The sequence below is a fragment of the Phycodurus eques genome, chromosome 18 (genome assembly GCF_024500275.1).
Source record: "Phycodurus eques isolate BA_2022a chromosome 18, UOR_Pequ_1.1, whole genome shotgun sequence".
Taxonomy (NCBI): Eukaryota; Metazoa; Chordata; class Actinopteri; order Syngnathiformes; family Syngnathidae; genus Phycodurus; species Phycodurus eques.
The window spans coordinates 12637607-12657353 of NC_084542.1; the positions used below are offsets into that span (position 1 = coordinate 12637607).

General features: G+C 40.6%; 1 protein-coding gene across 1 annotated transcript; it reads left to right on the plus strand.

Moving 5' to 3' along the window:
- The first annotated feature begins 9057 nt into the window (after window positions 1–9057).
- nr2e1 (nuclear receptor subfamily 2, group E, member 1) lies at window positions 9058–19462 on the plus strand. Its single transcript, XM_061704375.1, has 9 exons — window positions 9058–9557; window positions 12514–12659; window positions 13077–13164; window positions 13939–14174; window positions 15729–15875; window positions 16646–16742; window positions 16827–16976; window positions 17053–17158; window positions 18546–19462. The coding sequence occupies exons 1-9, from the start codon at window positions 9500–9502 to the stop codon at window positions 18706–18708; spliced, it is 1191 nt and encodes a 396-aa protein (XP_061560359.1). The 5' UTR covers window positions 9058–9499; the 3' UTR covers window positions 18709–19462.
- The last annotated feature ends 285 nt before the right edge of the window (window positions 19463–19747 follow it).

Consider the following 19747-nt stretch of genomic DNA (forward strand, 5'->3'; position numbering starts at 1 on the left):
CTTTTTTTTTTTTTTTTTTTTAAAGGACCCTCCTGCTTTTACCATGACTACTTTGATTTTTTTATGTTTTTCCTACTCTATCAAAATGTAGTAGCAACTCTTAAAAGCCTTTTTTCCCCTCATACAACATTATATGTGCAGAATTAAATAATGAAAATTCTGTATCCATCTCTGGAATTCAATTGTAATATGTGTCTTTAATCTCGTATATGGAAGACTATTTTGCCTTGTACGCCTCCTATTATAATTCATAATACAGGTTTAATCTTTTCATTACCATGAATTCATTACTCAGTCATTACCATGAAATGTGATCCACAAGGAAAATATAATGCGTTAAATAATCATAGAGAAATGTTCCCGTTACTTTAATACATGATTGTTTTCACGATTTTAGCAAAGGTTACAGGCATTTGGTCCGAGGAGTGGAGTTATTTAGTTATTTAGTTTGTACTGGTGAAAATCTTCAATGCCACAAACATTTTTTTAGTTTTTATTTTTATTTCTTTTTTTTTATTGCATCACCGTATGTTTGCACATGATGGCGTGAAGCGTGAAAACAGTAAGACTGGAGAAATTAATAAAGTGCCATTCTTAGGATTGCCAAATCAATATTTATAAGAACATACGTTGAAGGGTATAATTGCTTCACATTACGCCTTTGTCACTTCTTATTGAAGTTTGGACAGTGTAGTATACAATATGTAATACAACTTCTCTTTTTTTTTCAAATTACCAGCCGTAGCGTGTTCGCTTTCTTGCTTTGTGTTGATGAGCGAGCTTCAGATAGACCGTAAGAGAAACAAAAATTTAAAATTTTGTGTTTTTGCCCCCCGACCCCCCTCCTCATCGTGTAATAGCAGTTGGATGTATGTTCTGCTTACCGTACACGTTATGCATTATTTTGTTGTACTCTAATCTCATAGCCTTTCATATGTCGGAAAGTCTCCAGTGTGTTTTTCATCAGTATGTGTGTGTGTGTGTGTGTGTGTGTGTGTGTGTTGCCCTATTATTTCCTATGGGGAAAAACTTGGACCTCAAAAGCGGCAGGCTCACTAAGAATTAACACTGACTGGAGACCGTGACCCTTGAACCTGACTTGGCAGCAGGCAAACGTCAGGTAAAGTCGGTCAGAAAGCGAGACTGACTGCTAAACAGAGCAGCTCAACAGCCCGGTTGGCTGAGCGCTGGGAGCGATTCCAAGTGATTTGAATGATTCCTGGTGACAGCTTGCTGGCTTTTAATGTTCCCATTAGTTAAATGATGCCTGAAGACAATTATGCTTTGCATAGAGAGAAGAAAAAAAACAAAAAAGAAAATCAACATTTTATCACATTCTTACTTGCATATTGTTTAGATATGTAACGCATTAATGTGCAAATAAATTATTAAAACATGGCTTGTTTGTGCTAAAGGGTCACATTTGATTTTCAAAACAAACAGAAGGGCCACGTGGTTGTTTGAAATACATGTGTAATTAATTCTCTTGCGTTTATGTTTAGTTTGACAGTAAACAACTGGGAGTGGTATTAAATCTTAAAAAGAAATCAAATAATTTGTTTTGAAAACTCAAGGCATCGCTGTATGTTAAATAGATAAATGGAAAATGAGGGTTTTTAGGCCTAGAAAAGCAGATTTATTTTTAGGATGCAGCTCCTGTATTGGATTTCATTCGAGGTTACTTATCATTTTTCAAACGTGAGCCGAGCGAATGACCGCACCCGTTTCTGAGTAAAAGCTGGTGTCATGACTCTCACGTTTGTCTTTGCAGTGTCAACACACTAAGCCCCTCTACTCAGCTGTCATAATTTGTTAATAAGTCTTTTCACGGAGAAAATGGTGGACGGGTTGGGGGGGGGGGAATAGACTGCTCTTCACTACCTACTGAAAGCAGAGGTCCATCCCGAGAGGGGAACCCAGGGGCGACATCAGACCGATTTCAGAGCAGCCACTGATGGCATCTCTGTATATTTTAATATTAATGACCCCCGGCGGGCGGATAGCGGCCCGTCTAAGCCTCCAACAGGTGCCGCCTGGCGCACTCGAGCCGGGGATCATCGCGAGGCTGGCTATCGAGGGCCGCTGGCCTGTAAAGGCCGCGTATGAAGAAGACAAGGAAACGCGACAGAAAGAGAGGCCGGCGCGGATGGAGAGTCAAGCCACGTTTTTGAGTCACTTTCCCCAGCTGAACCACAGGTCGATACGCGCCCCCCTCGCGCCACCACCAGCACCCCTTGAGAAAGAGATTGACTTTTGTTTGGAGTTTGTGAGAAGTGGGAATCAGAAGCGGGACAATGGGACTCCCCACGGTGAGAGGCTGAGAGGAGCCATCTCAAATCAGTCAGCCAGGGGACTGACTAATCCGTCCATTGTCCCTCCCCAGCCACCGGCCGCACATCAACACATTCGCCCCCCGTTGTCCCCCACCCTCATGCAGTGGGATTTGCTCTCCCCAACAGCCAGTTTTGTCCAAGGCAGTTCGAGCGGAAGTTTCTCACTGACAATTTGCCCCAAATAGATTTGTCAGAGCGTCCAAACTGCGCCGCGCCGCGCCGGCCCGTCGTTTTTCCTGAGTTTGGGGTCTAGAAACTCCGACCCTTTCGTCTAAGGAGAGCACTTTGCACAAGTGTGCAGATGTGCGCAGATTTGCCTAATGCACACAGCTGCACTGTGTGTTACACAGTGGAGGAGACTTGTGGGCTTGTATGAGTGAAGTTTCTTGGAAAGAATTCAAAGAAACGGGTCCTCACAAGATGTTTGTGGGGTCGACTTATTAGAATGGCCTCGTGGTTAGAACGTCTGCCCCACTTTTCCTAGGTTTGCCGTTTGAAATACGGCTCGGGGTGTCCCGTATGGTGATCGCAAGTTCCCGCGTTTCAAAAACATGCACGTTAGGTTAACTGAAGAATTCCCCAATGGTGTGAATGTGATGAGGAAGGGTTGTTTGTCTCTATGTCCAATTGCAATGGGCTTGAGACCAGTCCAGAGTGTATCCCGCCTCTCGCTCAAAGTCAGCTGGGATCGCCTCTAGCGCATTTGAGACCCTAATAAGGACAAGCACTATAGACAGTTGATTTTTGTGACTCACCAAAGTCTGCCATGATGCCCTGCCCACACGCAAAATGAAAAATGAAATTCTTCACAATTTCGCGCTATGTGAAACTGGTTGACCTTGTGCAGCTGAGTCATTGGAATTGCGAGTGACCAACCTTCGCTGCCAGGCTTCGCCAACACGCAATGACCAAAACGCAAATGTTTCACATTTACCATCTGTCTGTCTAGTATACTGTATGTTGTCCAATTTTGGTAGCTTTTAGATCAAATCTGTAGAACAAACTAACAGGTTACTATAACTAACCTTATTTTTGAAGGACCCCTGGAAAGACCCTAAAAAGGTTGCTTGAAACCAAAACAGCATGCCTCCTGTGTGTTTTCAGGCATGGGTTGTTGAAGCTTTTTGTGGTTCAACTCATGATAGACATGTCTATTAGATTACATTTTGCTCTGTGAAACAGGATTCTGGGGGCTGAACATTCTTGAAAGTACCCCTTGGAAATGTCCAAAATGTATCGAAAATGGCCACTTTACACCAGAACGGCAATAAACAAGCCATACTCCCAATTTTACACTTAATTCTTTTAACAAAGCACAGGCTCAGCCTAGCGCCTCCTCCTAAGATGGTCACTCGCATGCTCACAAATTTTCACTCAGGGGTCATTACAGTCACCAGTGGCGGTGGTCTTGACCAGCCGTGCGCGAATACAAAGTTGATCCCTCAACTGTTCTTCTTGAAAAATTGAGTTTTCTCCCAATTTCACCCCTCAAGACAGATCCACTTTTGGAAGTCGTTCGTCATGTCTATCATAAATAGGGATGGGAATCGAAAACTGGTTCTTTCCCAGTAATTCCATTGCGACAAATCATTGATGTGCTTGCCCGACAATTCTGCTTATCATTTCCTCTTTGGGAAAAAAAAAAACAGACGCAGCGGTTTGGTGGTGTGGCCGCTTAAGACGCCTCGTTCTCGGTCATGATTGGCCTCTCGTCACGGCGAGAATGACGGAAGAGTGCGGAGGAGAAAAAACTCTGAGGGCCCTATTTTCATGAACGGCGTAAATCCAGAGCGGCGGGCGGCTCAACTGTACGCCAGAGGCCAGTGTTGGTAATTTTGTAGACCAGCGCAGGCCGGTGGATCTGCGGGTGGGCAGGCTGCGCCACTGTGGGAGCGTTTACAGCCGACTTCATTGGCTGCCAGTCAAAGCAGCTCCTCTCACTCCCTTTAAATGCGCCTCGATAGAAACGTCTCTGTGCGGAAGGCGGTGATGTGCAATCACAGCCGTCCTTGTCACCTGGCCATGGTGCACGTGGCAACACACAATGTGAGCGGGTACCCCAATGGAATACAAAATGATCTGGTGATAAGCACTCCTCACTTACTCCTGGACAGGTAACCTGCAGCACTGCATAGAACTATCCATGGTGCTGAAACATCTCTTTTTTTTTCCTTTTTCTTTTTTTTTTTTTCCGTTTCCAGGTAGCAGTACAGTGGTGGATGGCTCATCTGCTTCACAGTCGAGATTTCTGGGTTCGAATCACGGCTGCGACTTTCCTGTGTGGCATTTGCATGTTGCCCGCGGCTGCTTGTGTGGCTTTTCTTTGGGTACCCCGACTTCCTCTCAGCTTCCTCAAACATGTCATCCCTTACTTCCTTTGCAGTGAATCTTTCATTCCCTTTCGAAGACATCCAACTCTGTTGGAACATTTTGGGGAAGACCATTTTCAATTCTACAAAATGTATCATCTATGTATGCCAGTGGCATATCGTGAGTGACAAGCAGAACGATGAAATCTTCTTCCACGATCCTCAAAGGTGTGGTACAAGTACCACTAAATTGGCTCTCTTAAAACTTGATATACATTAAAACATATTAGAATGAGGCTTGTAGTTATGCATGCAGCTTGTTTTTTGAATACAGTACAGTATATGTTTTATAAGTACAGTTAAGTTGTATTGAACTTTTAAGTACAGTACAATAAATTTGCAAATCTTTAAGAACTGTTTGTTTTTCAACGTTTCTTTAAGTACATTCTGTACTAAACTTCTGTGCAACACATTTTAATGAAATCGTTATTTACAGTAAGTACTGTAAATAATGTTACTTTTACTATATTTAAACGCAGCATATACTGTTACAATAATACATTTGCTTTTTGGGAATAAAACCTCCCCATTATTAATTTGATTATTAGTCATTGTAATTGTGTCAGTATTTCTATACAGTACTTTTTTTTTTTTTTTTTTTTTTACATTTTTTGTCTGGTCGTGAGATTTTTGTAAAATGTACAATACGTGCCTTGAGGCACTTCTTTTTTTTTTTCTTCCTTTTTTTTGGACACACCCTGAATGGGGATGTAAAACAGCAGTGCTGATCTCATCGGCTCACTTTTAAAGCCGGCACAGCTCCACTATTTGGCTTTTACCAGGCTTGAAATCGCTCCATTATTCGCTGCCCGGTGCTTAGTGACTTCTTGCTAAACCAATTGCTTTCCGCCTGGTCGCTTATATAGGGACCCGAGCAGTCATCAGAAATCATTGTCTATGGTATTTGCGTCAGATATTGTCACTAACCCTCATGCAAGTGGGATTTCCATGTTTTAAAAAAAAATCTGGTTTTGCATTGTTCTGCACCGACTTCCCCCATGTTTGTTCATCTTGAAGTATGTCAAATATCTGCATAAAGAAGAAGAGCTCCCCTCACCAAAAAAAAAAAAAAAAAAAAAAAAAAAAATGAATAAAGAAACTGATACACAATCGACTGCGTCCTTTGTTGCTGGCAACATTTCATTGAGTGTCTGAGGAGAAGATTGTTCACTCAGAGAAGAGAAAAGGGAAAGAAGGCAACCGGGGCAACCGTGATGTTGGTTATATTTGTGTAAAGGCTATCAGTGAATGACGAGGATTAGGACGCGTTAAGGAGATTATGTCAAACATTCGCCATTCAGCCGCCGGCAGCCACCCACGCACACGCGCGCTCACGGGAGACATACGCACTCACGCGCATCACGCACGTACAAAGAAATCAATCAATCAATCAAATAAAATAAGGGGGAACGCTCTTCACCTTTTGGGGGAAAACAGAGCAAAAGTCACTCTTTGGAACACTGGCCAATACACACTATTATTGTTACTCATAACATGTCATTATTAAGATATTGTCACTAGTTATATGAATTATGTTTTGTTATTATCGCTGATTGACTTGATTAATCACAGCAAGGCGTCCTTGCATATTAATTGACATTATTATTTATTTTTATGTAAACATTAATATATCGCCACCACTATATTTCTATTATTTATTCATTTGTTTCATTTTATTTGACGCATATATTATATATTTGCTGAATTAATCACAGTAAGGCTTCCAGGCATCCATGTAAGGACTCAAATAAAGTATCGTTTAAAAAAAGAAGAAGAAATTTTAAGATTATTACGATTATTGTTGTAGACAATTGTACAAGACTGTATTGTCTTGTATTTTCTTCTTGCTGATTGGTTGGATTAATAACAGTAAATCGTTCGGGATCCATTTTAGGGCCAAATATGTTTTCTTTTTTTTAATTAAACAAATCAAATAAATCATTGTAAAAAAATATTTGCTCATTCTTAATTGTTGCATTTAAACCCAAAATAAATAAATCAATTTGTTTGAACATAAAAATATTTCGTAACTAATAGGCATAAAACCCCGTATTTTGAATGATAATAATTCTTAATGTATTAGTTTAAAAGTGTATTCGGCGTGGTGTACAACACAACTTTGTTCCTAGAGGCCTTGCAGTTGGAAGAAAGCGCTTTACATCAAAGTTGCATTGCATCACATTAACAGCTGTGCTCGACATTTTGGGCCTCGTCTACCGCATTAAGATTGTCTTGATCTCATTAAGTCAGCGCAGGTGTACCTAATGTTGTGGCCGCTTTAAGCCCACCCCCCCCCAAAAAAAATCAAAGAGACGTCCGAGTGAATTCATCCCCGCGCGTAAAAGCTGCGAGTTGTGAGACACCAAACGCACAATGCTTAATTGCAATTAAATACGCCTCCCCGCCTCGCCCCTTGTCCGCTTAAATCGACACTTTGTGCGGCCATATGGCCTCCGGCGCACCGTGGGAAGAAGGACAATTAAAAACAGAATATGGATTTCTGGAGTTGCCCGGGGAGAGCGCAGCAAGCTGTCAAGGTCAGGGTGTCAGGAAGAGAGGAACTCGGTGTCCACAGTGGAGTGGGTGGGAGGAGGAGGGGAGTGTGAGGTGGGGGGGGCGGGGTCCTACAGGAGGAGAAATATCATTTTGTACCCAACTATGCAAAGTGAAGGAAAACTTGTGGATGGATTAAAAAGTCATGCGGTGAATACGTTGGAATGCATGCAGGACAACGTTTAAAAACGTCAATCATGGGCAATTAAGGTCGCTTTGCACGTGTTGCTACGTTCTATAGGAAATGACATATGGCGTGCCCAGCATCACTCATTACAATCATTCGGAGCTGTTTAATCAGTTAACTAAACAACAATGTTTTTAGGTGGTCATGTTTATTTGCTTGCTCCGCATTAGCAGCAAAAAGGGCCACATTGTCGTGACATTATATAGAGCTTGTTGTCTATCAGCAAGAGGGTGGGTGGGGGGGGCGGGGGATGAAGCACTAAATAATAGTAATAATAATAAGTGGGGGGTGAAAATGGTACATTTCATTTAGTTCGTTTAGGCAGAATTTTTTTTTGAAAAAAAATATACCATCAGTTAAAAATGTTTATTACAAATAATAAATAAGAAGAGCATTCTATACAACTACTGTAATTTCATTGTATCGTGTTTTTTTTATATATATATATATATATCAAGAAAATCCATAAATTAATATTGGAATTCGAGAAAAAGTAAAACGTCGTTGCATATGCAAAAAAAAAAAATTTTTTTTAAAGAATTAAGAAAAAAAAGTCAACTGTTTTTTGGATTTTTTTTTGTCACAGAACTAGAAGACGAGTGCTTTTCAATGGAAACAACAATGGATGAGCAATAAGATACAAATATTCAATAACATCGTTGTTGCATTGAAAAGCATGCAGCTAATTTGTGAGTTTGTCAAAGGGCTGAAACAGGGGAAAATATTTTTTAAATTGTTTTCTGGATTGAAAGCAAGTTAAAAATAAGTAAATCACAAAACTTGCTTTTCAAAGGACAGGAACAAGGAATAAATCAGATTTTGTCAGCTTCATTTGCGTTAGTACGTGTAATATTTTGTAGAGCACACTTAAGTACATGTTCCTTCAGCTATTTGCACTTCTAACATTTTAAGATGCGGTTACAATTATTATTTTTTTTAATTCAAACAATGAAGGATAATTTTTTGGGGGAGGTTTTTTGGAGTGTTTAGTAAATTGCAAATACAATGGGGGAAAAAATATATACTTGCGTAAAAATAAAAAATAAAGAACACGTACAGTACTTAACAAGTAAGACAACAAAAATGGATATGGACATCATCGTATGTTTTTTTTTTTTCATGTTTAGTTTTTAAAAAAAGGAAGAAGAAAAGCGTTCCTGCATTGAAACACCCGTACCTTCAAATTTTGTTAGTTTGCACTTGGGGGGGGGGGGGGGGAAACCTTGTTAGAAAAAAAAAATTTCGTGTTAGTACATGTAAAGTCAATAACAACAAAAAGAAACATATTAGGACATGCCTAACTATATTCCTTCAGCTTTGTACGCAATTATAAACTGCAAGCTTTTCTGCCATTGCCTGAATTTCTTGCCGGCCTTATTGATACTGTTGGCGTTGACTAAGTTGAAAAGAAAGAAAACAAAACACTGGAGTGGCTTGTGGGCAGTGCCTTGCAGGGATCAGTGAATGAGCAAAAAGTACAGAAAGAGAGCGAGAGAGAGAGAGAGAGAGAGTGAGAGAGAGAGAGTGATGACGACGTCGATGACGTCATGGCGGAGTTTGAGTGGATGAAGGAAGCGGAGATCTCCACCCTCCCCTGACACTTGTGCGAAATATTAGCTGCAGGCTTTTATTCGGGCCAAGTCGCAGCACAAAGTCACACCTGCACTCAACCAATCTCACCTCGGTGCCGGCCGCTCCACTGCTGCAGGAAAAAGGGTTCTGCTTCTGGTTCTGCTTCTGCTTTTCACCCCGCCCGGCCTCCAGCACCCTCCAATTTGACGCCTGTTGCGCACCGACCGCAGCCGCCCACAGGTCACCGTCGCCGGGCTGCCGACGGGCTGCGAGTCCGTCCGGTCGACCGGATTTGGAAGGAGGACGATGCGCCGGCGTGCGTGCTGAGCGTGGACTGATTGTGGAAGTTTGGCGGCAACAACTGAAAGAAACAAACTTCAACAATTACCATATATATATATATATATATATTTATTTATATATATATATATATTTTATTTTATTTTTTAAAAAGGGACATTTTTTTCACTACTGGAGAATCCACGATGAGCAAACCTGCCGGCTCAACAAGTGGCTGTTTGGATATTCTCAATGTCAAGTCAAGTAAGTTTCCTCGCAAATATTTGGGAGAAAAATAAAAATAAAAATAAATAAAAGAGGTAAATCAAGCATTTGACAAATAAAATCAATTTGAGAGTACGCCACATCCCCTTGTTGTTTAAAGCCAGTAGTCATTAGTATCGTTTTTTTTGCAAAACGGATACTTGTTTTAGGAAAAATCAACGTGTCATAATGCTATTTCATTTATTTCTTTAAAGAAAACAAATTAAAACTGTTTGAGTTCAAATGTATGCATTTTCTCTCAAACATATCCAGGAGGGGAAAAAAAGAAACCCTGTTAATAATGTATTTATTTGAATGCTTTCCTTCTCGTCTTCTCTTAATTCATACACTTTCTAGCTACTTTTTTGTTTGTGTTTTGTTTCTGCATGGGCCTAAATGTTTGACTACACGTGTTTGCATTCACACACACACACACACACACACACAAACACAATTCTATTAAATGCGAACAAACAAACGGACTGTAAATGAAATCCCACTTTTTCGAGGCCTTGCAATGAATTCTGAATAATCACTGTAGGCTAATTGGAAATCACAATCGCTCTTCCCATCGAAATATGCATTATCATATCGATTCTTTCCTTAGCATAAAACACTCATTAGCCCTCCTATTGGTTAAATATATAGTTTAAAAAAAAAAATACAATTTAGACTTACAGGCCACGCGTAAAAAAAAAAAACACTATGGTGACGTGCACAATTTCCCCGAATTAATGAAAAGGGTTTTTTGACATTTTTATCCCTTGATAACTGCCGTATAACTTGTTGCAATTAAGCAACAGATGTCAAATTGTACCCCCATAGTGGAAAGTTACAGTAAATACATTGTCTAGTCTGAAGTGTACAAAATAATAATTAGTGGGTGGAGAATTCATTTTATTTTTTAATTTGATTGCAAAATTGTGTGAATCAAGTTGGCTCGTACCGTTTTTATTTGATTCGCATTCATATTTTCCACCTCAAGTGCGGTTTTTAAACAATCTCACGGGTGCGTCAATCACTTTTAATCCCACCGAGTCAGTTAGTGATCGACAAGTTTAAAAAAACAAAATAATAATAATAATAATAAAAATGAAGGCTTTTTCTAATTGTCGATAATGAACCCCCTCCTGGAGTGATTGTTTTTCTTTGCTGCTGGTTCTTCCCATGCTACCCTTTGGGACGGGTCACTGGTGAATCAAAGAGCAGGTGGCAAAACGTCAGTGTAATTACATACACCCACCCCCACACACACACAAACATACTTTTTGTTGTTGTTTGTTTGTTAGAACTGACGACAAAAAAAAAAAAAAATCTTCACTTTACCCCCCTTCTCTTCCTTATCAAACACCGGAGTCCATTTCCATCCACTTGATTGGCGTTTTGGTGAATCGAGTGGGTGCGCTTTCTTGTGATGGCGCAGTGTCACGACGCCCTAATCCCGGGCCCGAAAGAAAGACCTGCGGGAGAAAGCAGCTGTCGAGTCCCATTATGAGGGGGACTTGGCAGCTTGTCGAGATGCGGCCAGTCAGACGAGCTTCAATGGGCCAAAATCATTAAGTTAACACGACCTCCCCCCCCCCCCCCCCCCCCACTAATGTCTCCATTGTGAGGGCACCTACACCCCCCCCCCCACCCCCACACTGTGTGTTTTACAGTGCACGGTTATGACGCTCGCCCACTTTTATTCTGCAAAATGTGTGCACGGAATTCCCATGGTCGCAGGGCCCGCACTGTCCAGTCAGTCAGTGAGTGAGTGAGAAACAAGTCTTGTTGGTAATCAAAATGTCATCTAATATTGTCCCCCCCCCCACCCACCCACCCACCCACCCCATGTTTTTTTAAAAGAAAAAAAAGTCAATTACAGTGGCTATATATATATATATATATATATATATATATATTAATGTGACTAATTTGAGGATCAGAATTGAACATTTGAAAAGTAAAGCCCAAGGGATGGATGATTGAGATAATATTAATAGACTGATAAATAATCTCAATTTAAATCAAATGACCCCCCTCCCTCCCAATAGCAAAAAAATGCAATGAATTATAGAGCAAGAAATAATGACTTAAGTATGAGGATTAAACGTAGTGTTAAATAGAGAGCCAGAGGGATAGAGAGATTACATAGATAGATAGAACAGGTTTCCCCAATGGAAAAACATAAGTATATATAATGCAAGAAAAGTAAACTGATTATTATTATTATTATTAAATAGGACAGCTAGATGGATAATTTAAGTCAAATTGTGTTTTCTTCCCCCCTCAACTGAAAATTAAAGTCATAACTAATAATGCAAGAAGAATAAACTACAAAGAAACTACCGAAAGTATTAGCATTGAACTTGAGAAAGTGATAAATGAGCGTTAAATTAAAAGCAAATTTAGATTGATAAAATGACATAAGACAATCGTGGGATGTATGAATTTACCGGATACTGTTTGAGGATTTGGATGAAACATTTGCAAGTCGTGTTAAATGAGTCTTAAGTGTTAAAGTGTTGAAAACTAATTAAAATGAATGGAGATGGGTTTTTTTCCCACAGTCAATAGAATATTTTTTTAAAATTCATTATACTGTAAAGTTTTGCATGTGAATTTCACTAATATAAGAAGTATAAATATAAAAAGTTACTGAAGCGATGAGCTACTTTTTGAACAAAAAACAAACAAACAAAAAAACTGCGGACAGACAGAATTAATCGAATTAAGTACAATGAATGAAAGTATTTTATACGGGCATCATCATTATTGATTTTTTTCGTGCATGACTGATTACACATTTGAAAAAGTAATTTAAGTATTTAAATGAGTGTGTTGACTAAATGAACGAACGGATCATCCCATGAAAAATTGGAAAATAAAAATTGGGGGGAAAAAAAAAAAAAAGTTGTGAAATGTTGGTTGAATTCTTTGCTGGTCTCTTTAATTTCCAAATTCCCTTGCGCAGGCCGCATCCTGGACATCCCGTGCAAAGTGTGCGGGGACCGCAGCTCGGGCAAGCACTACGGCGTCTACGCCTGCGACGGCTGCTCGGGCTTCTTCAAGAGGAGCATTCGCCGAAACAGAACTTACGTGTGCAAGTCCGGTTCTCAGGTGAATGTACTCCCCTTTCCCCGCCGGCACCGTTATGGGTCTTTTGGAGAGCTTTTCAAACTAAGTTGTGCGATTTCCCAGCTGTGCCTGAACGCGTCACACCCGCAGGGTTTAAATAGCTCAGCGCGCCGGTGCGTCGTCATTTATCAGGTGTAATCCAATCTAATGTGATGAAAGCGAGGATTCAAGGAGCAGGGGGCGGGATAGTACTTATCCACCCCCCCCCCTCCCCCCTTGCAATGAGGCTGCATTGAAGGAGGTCGATAAATGCATGATGATGATGATGATAATGATAGCACCTGGAAATTGGTCTCCTGGGAAGATAATAGTATGGATAGGAGCGTTGGCAGCTATTATATGATAACATTTTTTTCCTTTTTTGTGCCTTTTTCCGTGTGTGTGTGCGTGTGCGTGCAGGGGGGGTGTCCTGTGGATAAAACTCACAGAAACCAATGCCGAGCGTGCCGCTTGAAAAAGTGTCTGGAAGTCAACATGAATAAAGACGGTAAATGTGTATATATACGTATTTATTTTATTTTTTTTCCTCCTGCATCAAGTTTTTCACTATAACAAGCTTGCCAGTATGAAATAAGGTTTTATTTTTCAAGCCTTAAAAAAATTCCAGTTTGTTTGACAAGTTTGTTTTTTCTCCCCCTCGCATGTGATGCTTTGACCTGACTCAAATGTTTGAGGTGATTCTTTGTTTAATGTCAAACTAAACAGAAGGGTGTGTTTTTAAAACAACCACACAACTTTGCCTTAAAGGTCCCCTTTCATCATTTATTTCACTTTTTGTTTCATCATCTTTGATGTCATTTTATCGGTTTCCAAGATTATTTGAGTTGGAAATGCCCAGAATGTCCATTTTCAAGCTATTCTATATATATATATTTACACCTGGCAGTTGAAATGGCAGAATTTCTCATTAATACATGACTTGTAAATAAGCTTTGCTCCGATTGGACGACTCATCTTCCTCAATTTCAATATGCTTGGTTTCTCAATGGTTCATATCACGACATCGACTTGCATCCAGAAGCTTGGGGCGGCCAACCATTCACAGCGACGTCGTGTCCTTCGATGTCTTCCTGTAATCGTGAAGGACAATTCACCAATCGTTGGCTTGTGGGCCCTCTAATATGAAACGTGATCTGAAAGGGGACGTGGGTGAAAATTAAGAGGCTAGAGGCGGATATTGTGAGGTTATGCTCGTCATCCGCTCCCATTCATTTGAACTGAACCTGCCGCGACGATCACGGACATCTGGTGCCGTTTACAGCCGTCCAACACGAGCGAGGACCCCGAACATCCACCATCCGAAAACAGGTGGCCCTGTACTTCCGAGGTCATAAAGAGGTGAACGGGTCCTCGACGCATTTCCCGGGATCCTCTCTGCCGGGCCCGCCCTTCTTCACCACGGTCACGCAACTGGAGCCTCACGGTTTGGACATGAGTACGGTGGCCAGCACGCCAGAGAGGCAGGCCATCATGGGCCTGGCACAGCCCACCCCCAAGGTAATGTCACGACTTTTATACTCTTTTTCATGTTTTGCCAGTCTTTTAAAGTGACATTAAAATGATCCAACGACTTCATATGTGACGATTCAACAATCTTGCTGTATTTTGGGTCAATGCCATTTTACAAGCCCCATGTGAGCAGTACCAAAGTGACAAACAAACACTCACCTTGGACCTTGAACAGAATAAAGTCTCACTGCAAGGCGGCCATCTGCCTCGAGCATTTGGGTTGGCGAGGGAGAGAGAGGGGGACGGGAAGACAATGCACATCAAAATAGCGGAAAATAAGGCACACACAAAAAAAAAAAGAACCTGAAGTATTCTGTCACATATAATATTTTAGTTTTGATTTAAAGAGAGAAAAAAATATATCGTAGTCCAAATGACAAACTTTTCAAGGTAAGAGCTAAGTCGGTAGTCGGGTACCTCAAGGCGCCGCTGTGTATGGTACAGCTACTTTATTGTTAATAGTAGCCTTATAAAAAAGTGAATAATTAGTTTACCAGTATTATAATAGTAATGCAAAACGTCATTGAACTGCAACAAAACACTGGAGTGAGCTACAATTTACAAAAAGGGTACTCTGATAAAAGTTATATAAAGGTTAACATGTTATTGTCTTTTGATGGTTAGTTAAGCCAGTGGATAACAACAGGGAGGAATCACAAAAAAATAAAAATAATAATAATAATAACTTTATAAAGCCTTCGTAAAATATCTCCTGTGGTAACAGCGGCAAGTGTGACATAATGCTAAAAAACAAGCCCGCGTTTAGTCTTTTCTTTTGGTGCCACTTTACAGTAACTTAAAGGAGCTTTTTAAATGAGTCATTTTTAAATCAGTCCGGATTTTGTGTTATTTGTTGTTTGGGTTCAGACTTTGGTTAATAAGAAGTTTATGAACATATTAATAAAGCCTTAAGAACAGCAAAGGAGACCTTCTATTTGCCAAATAGTGAGCCCACAGGTAATCGTGCATAACTACTTACAAATGATTTATAAAATCATCAATAAGTCATTTATAAGTAAGTTAAGTTGTACCCTAACCTAATACGGTATTCAATAATACCACGACTCTATGGGCCTATTGCTCGCTCGGATTGATGATGATAATAACAATATATTGAGCATTATTATTGGCTTCAGCATATACTATGAAGAGAAAAACTTGAATAAGAAACATAAATGGACAAGGACATGGAGACATAAATATGCTTTATTACTTGCAACTGTAATTTCCAGTATACAAAAACCCTCTACCATAGCTAGTTTAAAGCTCGATATTGAGTGGAAACTGGTGTTATTTATACGATTATAATTTTTTTTCCAGTAGGGTTAGAAGTTGAAATTCTTGCCCTGATTTAGCCTGTAAGAGGCACAAATCCGCCAATTAGATTTCTCACTGCAAATCCGCCGCAAGCAACACTAATCATTGCTAAAAAGCAGGTGCCGTGGCTTGGAATTTGACCTTTGCCGTGTACAATGAGCGCGACTGTTCCCCCCCACAAACATAACCGAGGCCATGACCGCATCCTCATTTCTCCTCCTGCAGTACCCCCACGAAGTCAGCGCCACCCCCATGTACCTGTACGAGGTGGCCACCGAGTCGGTGTGCGAGTCGGCGGCGCGCCTCCTCTTCATGAGCATCAAGTGGGCCAAAAGCGTGCCCGCCTTCTCCACGCTCCCCTTATCTGACCAGGTACGTTAAAGCGGTTACCCGCGCGTGACGGGAATTAAGGCAAACGAGAGAGGTTGGCGGGATTAAGGAGCGCGCTTAACCTTGAGCGGAGGCCCAAGGGGAGTTCAAACACGATCGCTAAGTCGGAGGAATGGACAATGCACTTTACGCACAAGTGAGCAAGAATTGAAACATTAAATCAAGGATACGGAAAGAGCACATCCTCAGCCCCTGCTGGTCACTGCAATGAATTTAGGTCTGGGTTGTGGCTGGGTCATTCCATTTGTCTTTCCATCCATTTTCTATACCGCATATCTCCCAAATCCGTTTTTTAGGAAATCCAAACAAAAATCGCAATCTTGCTTGTATGATCAAACACTATCGTCCAAGTTGGTATTATACCTTATATTGCTGAAGCCCCAGCTCAAGTTGAAGGAAAACAAACCCACAAAGCAAGACTTGGCCAACACCATGCTTAACTTGTTCAACCTTGGTTTCATCAGACCAAAACACAGTTTCACGCATGGATGCTTCTGTTGGGGACTGTTGGGATGAACCAGAGCAATCATTTTCAGTCAGTCAACTTTGACATTACGAATAAGCTTCAATTGGATGAATGGCCAAACATTCCCATAGAAACACTCCAAAACCAATGTTGAAAGTCTTTCCAGAAGAGTGGAAGCAGTTACATTTGCTCCATGTTGTCCTCTATTTTCACTTCCTGTAGGTGTAATGTCCATTTGTCCGATATGTAACGTCAACGGCCTTACGACTTATAATCATCTTTGCAGTTGATTTTGTTGGAGGATGCGTGGAGGGAATTGTTTGTCCTGGGCATCGCGCAGTGGGCTATCCCCGTGGACTCCACGACTCTACTTGCCGTTTCTGGTATGTAACCGAGACATATTAGATATATCAGGCCCTCTTGGCGCCCCGCCGCTTTCCTGCGTCGTAATTTTGTACCATCAGCAGGGATGAACACCGAAAACACGGAATCCCAGCGGATGAACAAAATCATGTCCGAGATCCAAGCGCTTCAAGAGGTGGTCACCAGGTTCCGACAGATGCGGCTGGACGCCACGGAGTTCGCCTGTCTGAAATGTATCGTGACGTTCAAAGCCGGTGAGAGCCCGCCCGCTGCTTCTAATAGACCGCTTTTTAGGCTTGTATTGTAACAGTTCCATTCTTGTGAACACAGTTCCCACGCAGGGCGGCGCAGAGTTGAGAAATTTCCGCAACGCCAGCGCCATTGCAGCGTTACAAGATGAGGCACAGCTCACGCTCAACAGCTACATACACACCAGGTAAGACCATTAGCGCACTGCGGGGGGAGGGAGGAATGATAAAAACATTTTGCTTGTTCAACACTAAAATATTAAGTTGACCCAACAATAACTTGCATTTTTATTATTAAGTACTTGAAATTAAGATTTTTTGTTCTTTTCAAAATGTCATCTTCAACTTTTTGGGACAAGCGCGAGAAAATGTGATTAACTTTGTTGTGACATTAAGTACAATATATTAATTGCAATGGAAACTCGAATGACAACGTTAAGACTTTTACCATTAGAGGAAGACTGAATCGTATGCCTTCGTACAATAGCCATCTCATCACTTGTACTGTATATGTCGGGATGTGTTATCATTAAGATCCATGCATTATTCACTGAGAATTTAAGGAAAAGAAAAAGACATTCCCAGTGTGATCTGCAAAAATTTCATCTCCATCTCTGTTGGTGGTGGGAAGTAACAAAGTATGAATGCTTTGTTACTGTACACAAGTAGAATTTTCTGGTGACTGTAAAATGACAAATCTTTACTTTTACTATCTACATTTGAAAACATATCTGTAATTTCTAGTCATTACTTTGTCAAAATAGGATCTTAACTTTTTTCAATCTCAGTGGATGATGACAGGATGTAAAAATTAAAAAAAATTAAAAAATAGACAAAAGAGGCACAGTCAACTGTGGCTGGGAGCTTGATTGATTGAGGTCTTTGGGTTTTATAAGGCAGCGAAAAATGGGGACAGCAGCGACAGTGACTTGAACTAGGGAACAAGGCAACTGATTTGGAAAAGCAAGCTAGTCCCCATCCATGGTCTCTATTAAGCAAATTGATGTTGACGGTAACAAGAATGATTCGTGGTAAATTTGTTGGCTTGTGCTAGCCTAAAAATCTCTAGCTTCTAGCATTCAAAAATTCTGTCTTATCTGAAAAAACACATACAGGTGTATTTTTTCAGTTGCTATAAGTTTTTTTTTTAATTTTTTTTTTTTAGCATTTTTCTTAGTTCAGATTAGCAAAAGTATAGGAACACCTTTTTTGAATAATAGCATAAATAAGCCGAGCCAGCGCTAGTTAGCTCTAGCAACATGCGACAAGTAATAAGAGTTTTCTTCTTCTCAGTCAAGCACTACTTCTTCTCAGTCAAGCACTATGTAAGTTTTTCATTCTGCTAAATTATCAAAAGGGATAGTATATAATGGACAATCTTTTTTTTAATTATTATTATTTTTTTTAAACTTTTGTCCTTGAGTACATTTCAGTCTCCACACAGTCAGGCAACGTAACCTAGTAACAAGCAAACAAACTAACAGCCCTTTGCCTTACTTCTACCACTCCTGTTATCTCCAGGCAGCTTGGTTTTGTCTTGTTTTGTTTTTTTTAAACCCCACTGATGTGTTGCAGGTACCCGACTCAACCGTGTCGTTTCGGCAAGCTGCTGCTGCTGCTGCCGTCTCTGCGCTCTGTCGGCCCTTCCACCATCGAGGAGGTGTTCTTCAAGAAGACCATCGGCAACGTGCCCATCACCAGGCTCCTCTCTGACATGTACAAATCCAGCGACATATGACCTCACCGACCAAACCCGCCTGCTTGGAGAAAAAGAAAAGACTTGAAACACAGCCCCCCCCACCCCCCCGCACTCGAGACCCACCCGGCAGGCTGTAGAGTTAGCAGAAGCACATCTGTATGAACAAAGACAAGTTCATCAACTAGCCTGTTAACAGGGGCTCTAGTTAAAGGATTAGTGTAACCACCATAATAGATGTACCTATAAAGAAGCACTGGCGTGGACAGAGGCGAGCTATACATGTAGAAATACAGATGACTAAAGACTGTGGGGAGCAGCTGCCAAGTGAGTTGACAAAGACGTTCTATATGAAAATTGCAAGTGTCTGTGAGACCAATGAGCTTGACGACCAATTTAATAGTTAATTGCTGTGTTCAATCCCAGTGGAGGAAACCAAAAAAAAAAAGAAAAAAAAGAAAAAAAGAAGAGTAATAGGTGATGTAAAATACATCACCCCCTCCTCATCTGGTGTCCGAATCAAACACATCCGGCAATGGGAGAGGAAATGACTACTAATGTGGGAAAAGGAGGGGGGCTCTCAATGGACATGCAACTAAAGATGGTGTGTGTATTTAAGTGTTTGTATCCAGACGGAACATTAAAATGTTTAGGTCAACTTAAAAGTTAGACACTAACATGGATTAAAAAATAATAATATTCAGCACTTGGGAGCTGTTTTGTGGAATAACAAGGTGGTTTTATTTTGTTGTAAATACTTGGGAGTTATAACTATTTAGAGGTGAAACCATATGAATAAAAGACACTGAATTGATTGCTGCCTTTTTTACATGGTTTTAATTTTGATAGAAATCTAGAGTGCGCTGCCACAATGATCATCTTAGTTTGTGTAAAAACTGAAAACAAAAGCATTGACTGTACACATTTTTGTACGAAGGAGAATTAGAGCCACTGCAAAAAAAAAAGGGGGGAAAAAGTTGGAATTTTGATGCAAAAAGTTGAGAATAATGTGCATTACAAATGTAATAGTCATTTATCATTATAAAACTATCATCATTCTTGTAAAACAGAATTTTTCTGC

What these genes read in the sequence shown, in the direction of transcription:
- nr2e1 (XM_061704375.1), top strand. Translation starts at nt 9,500, where the DNA reads ATGAGCAAACCTGCCGGCTCAACAAGTGGCTGTTTGGATATTCTCAAT. An exon ending in AGTCAACATGAATAAAGACG is followed by an intron (nt 13,165 to 13,938) that starts GTAAATGTGTAT and finishes TGCCGTTTACAG; the next exon opens with CCGTCCAACACGAGCGAGGA. An exon ending in AACAGCTACATACACACCAG is followed by an intron (nt 17,159 to 18,545) that starts GTAAGACCATTA and finishes GATGTGTTGCAG; the next exon opens with GTACCCGACTCAACCGTGTC.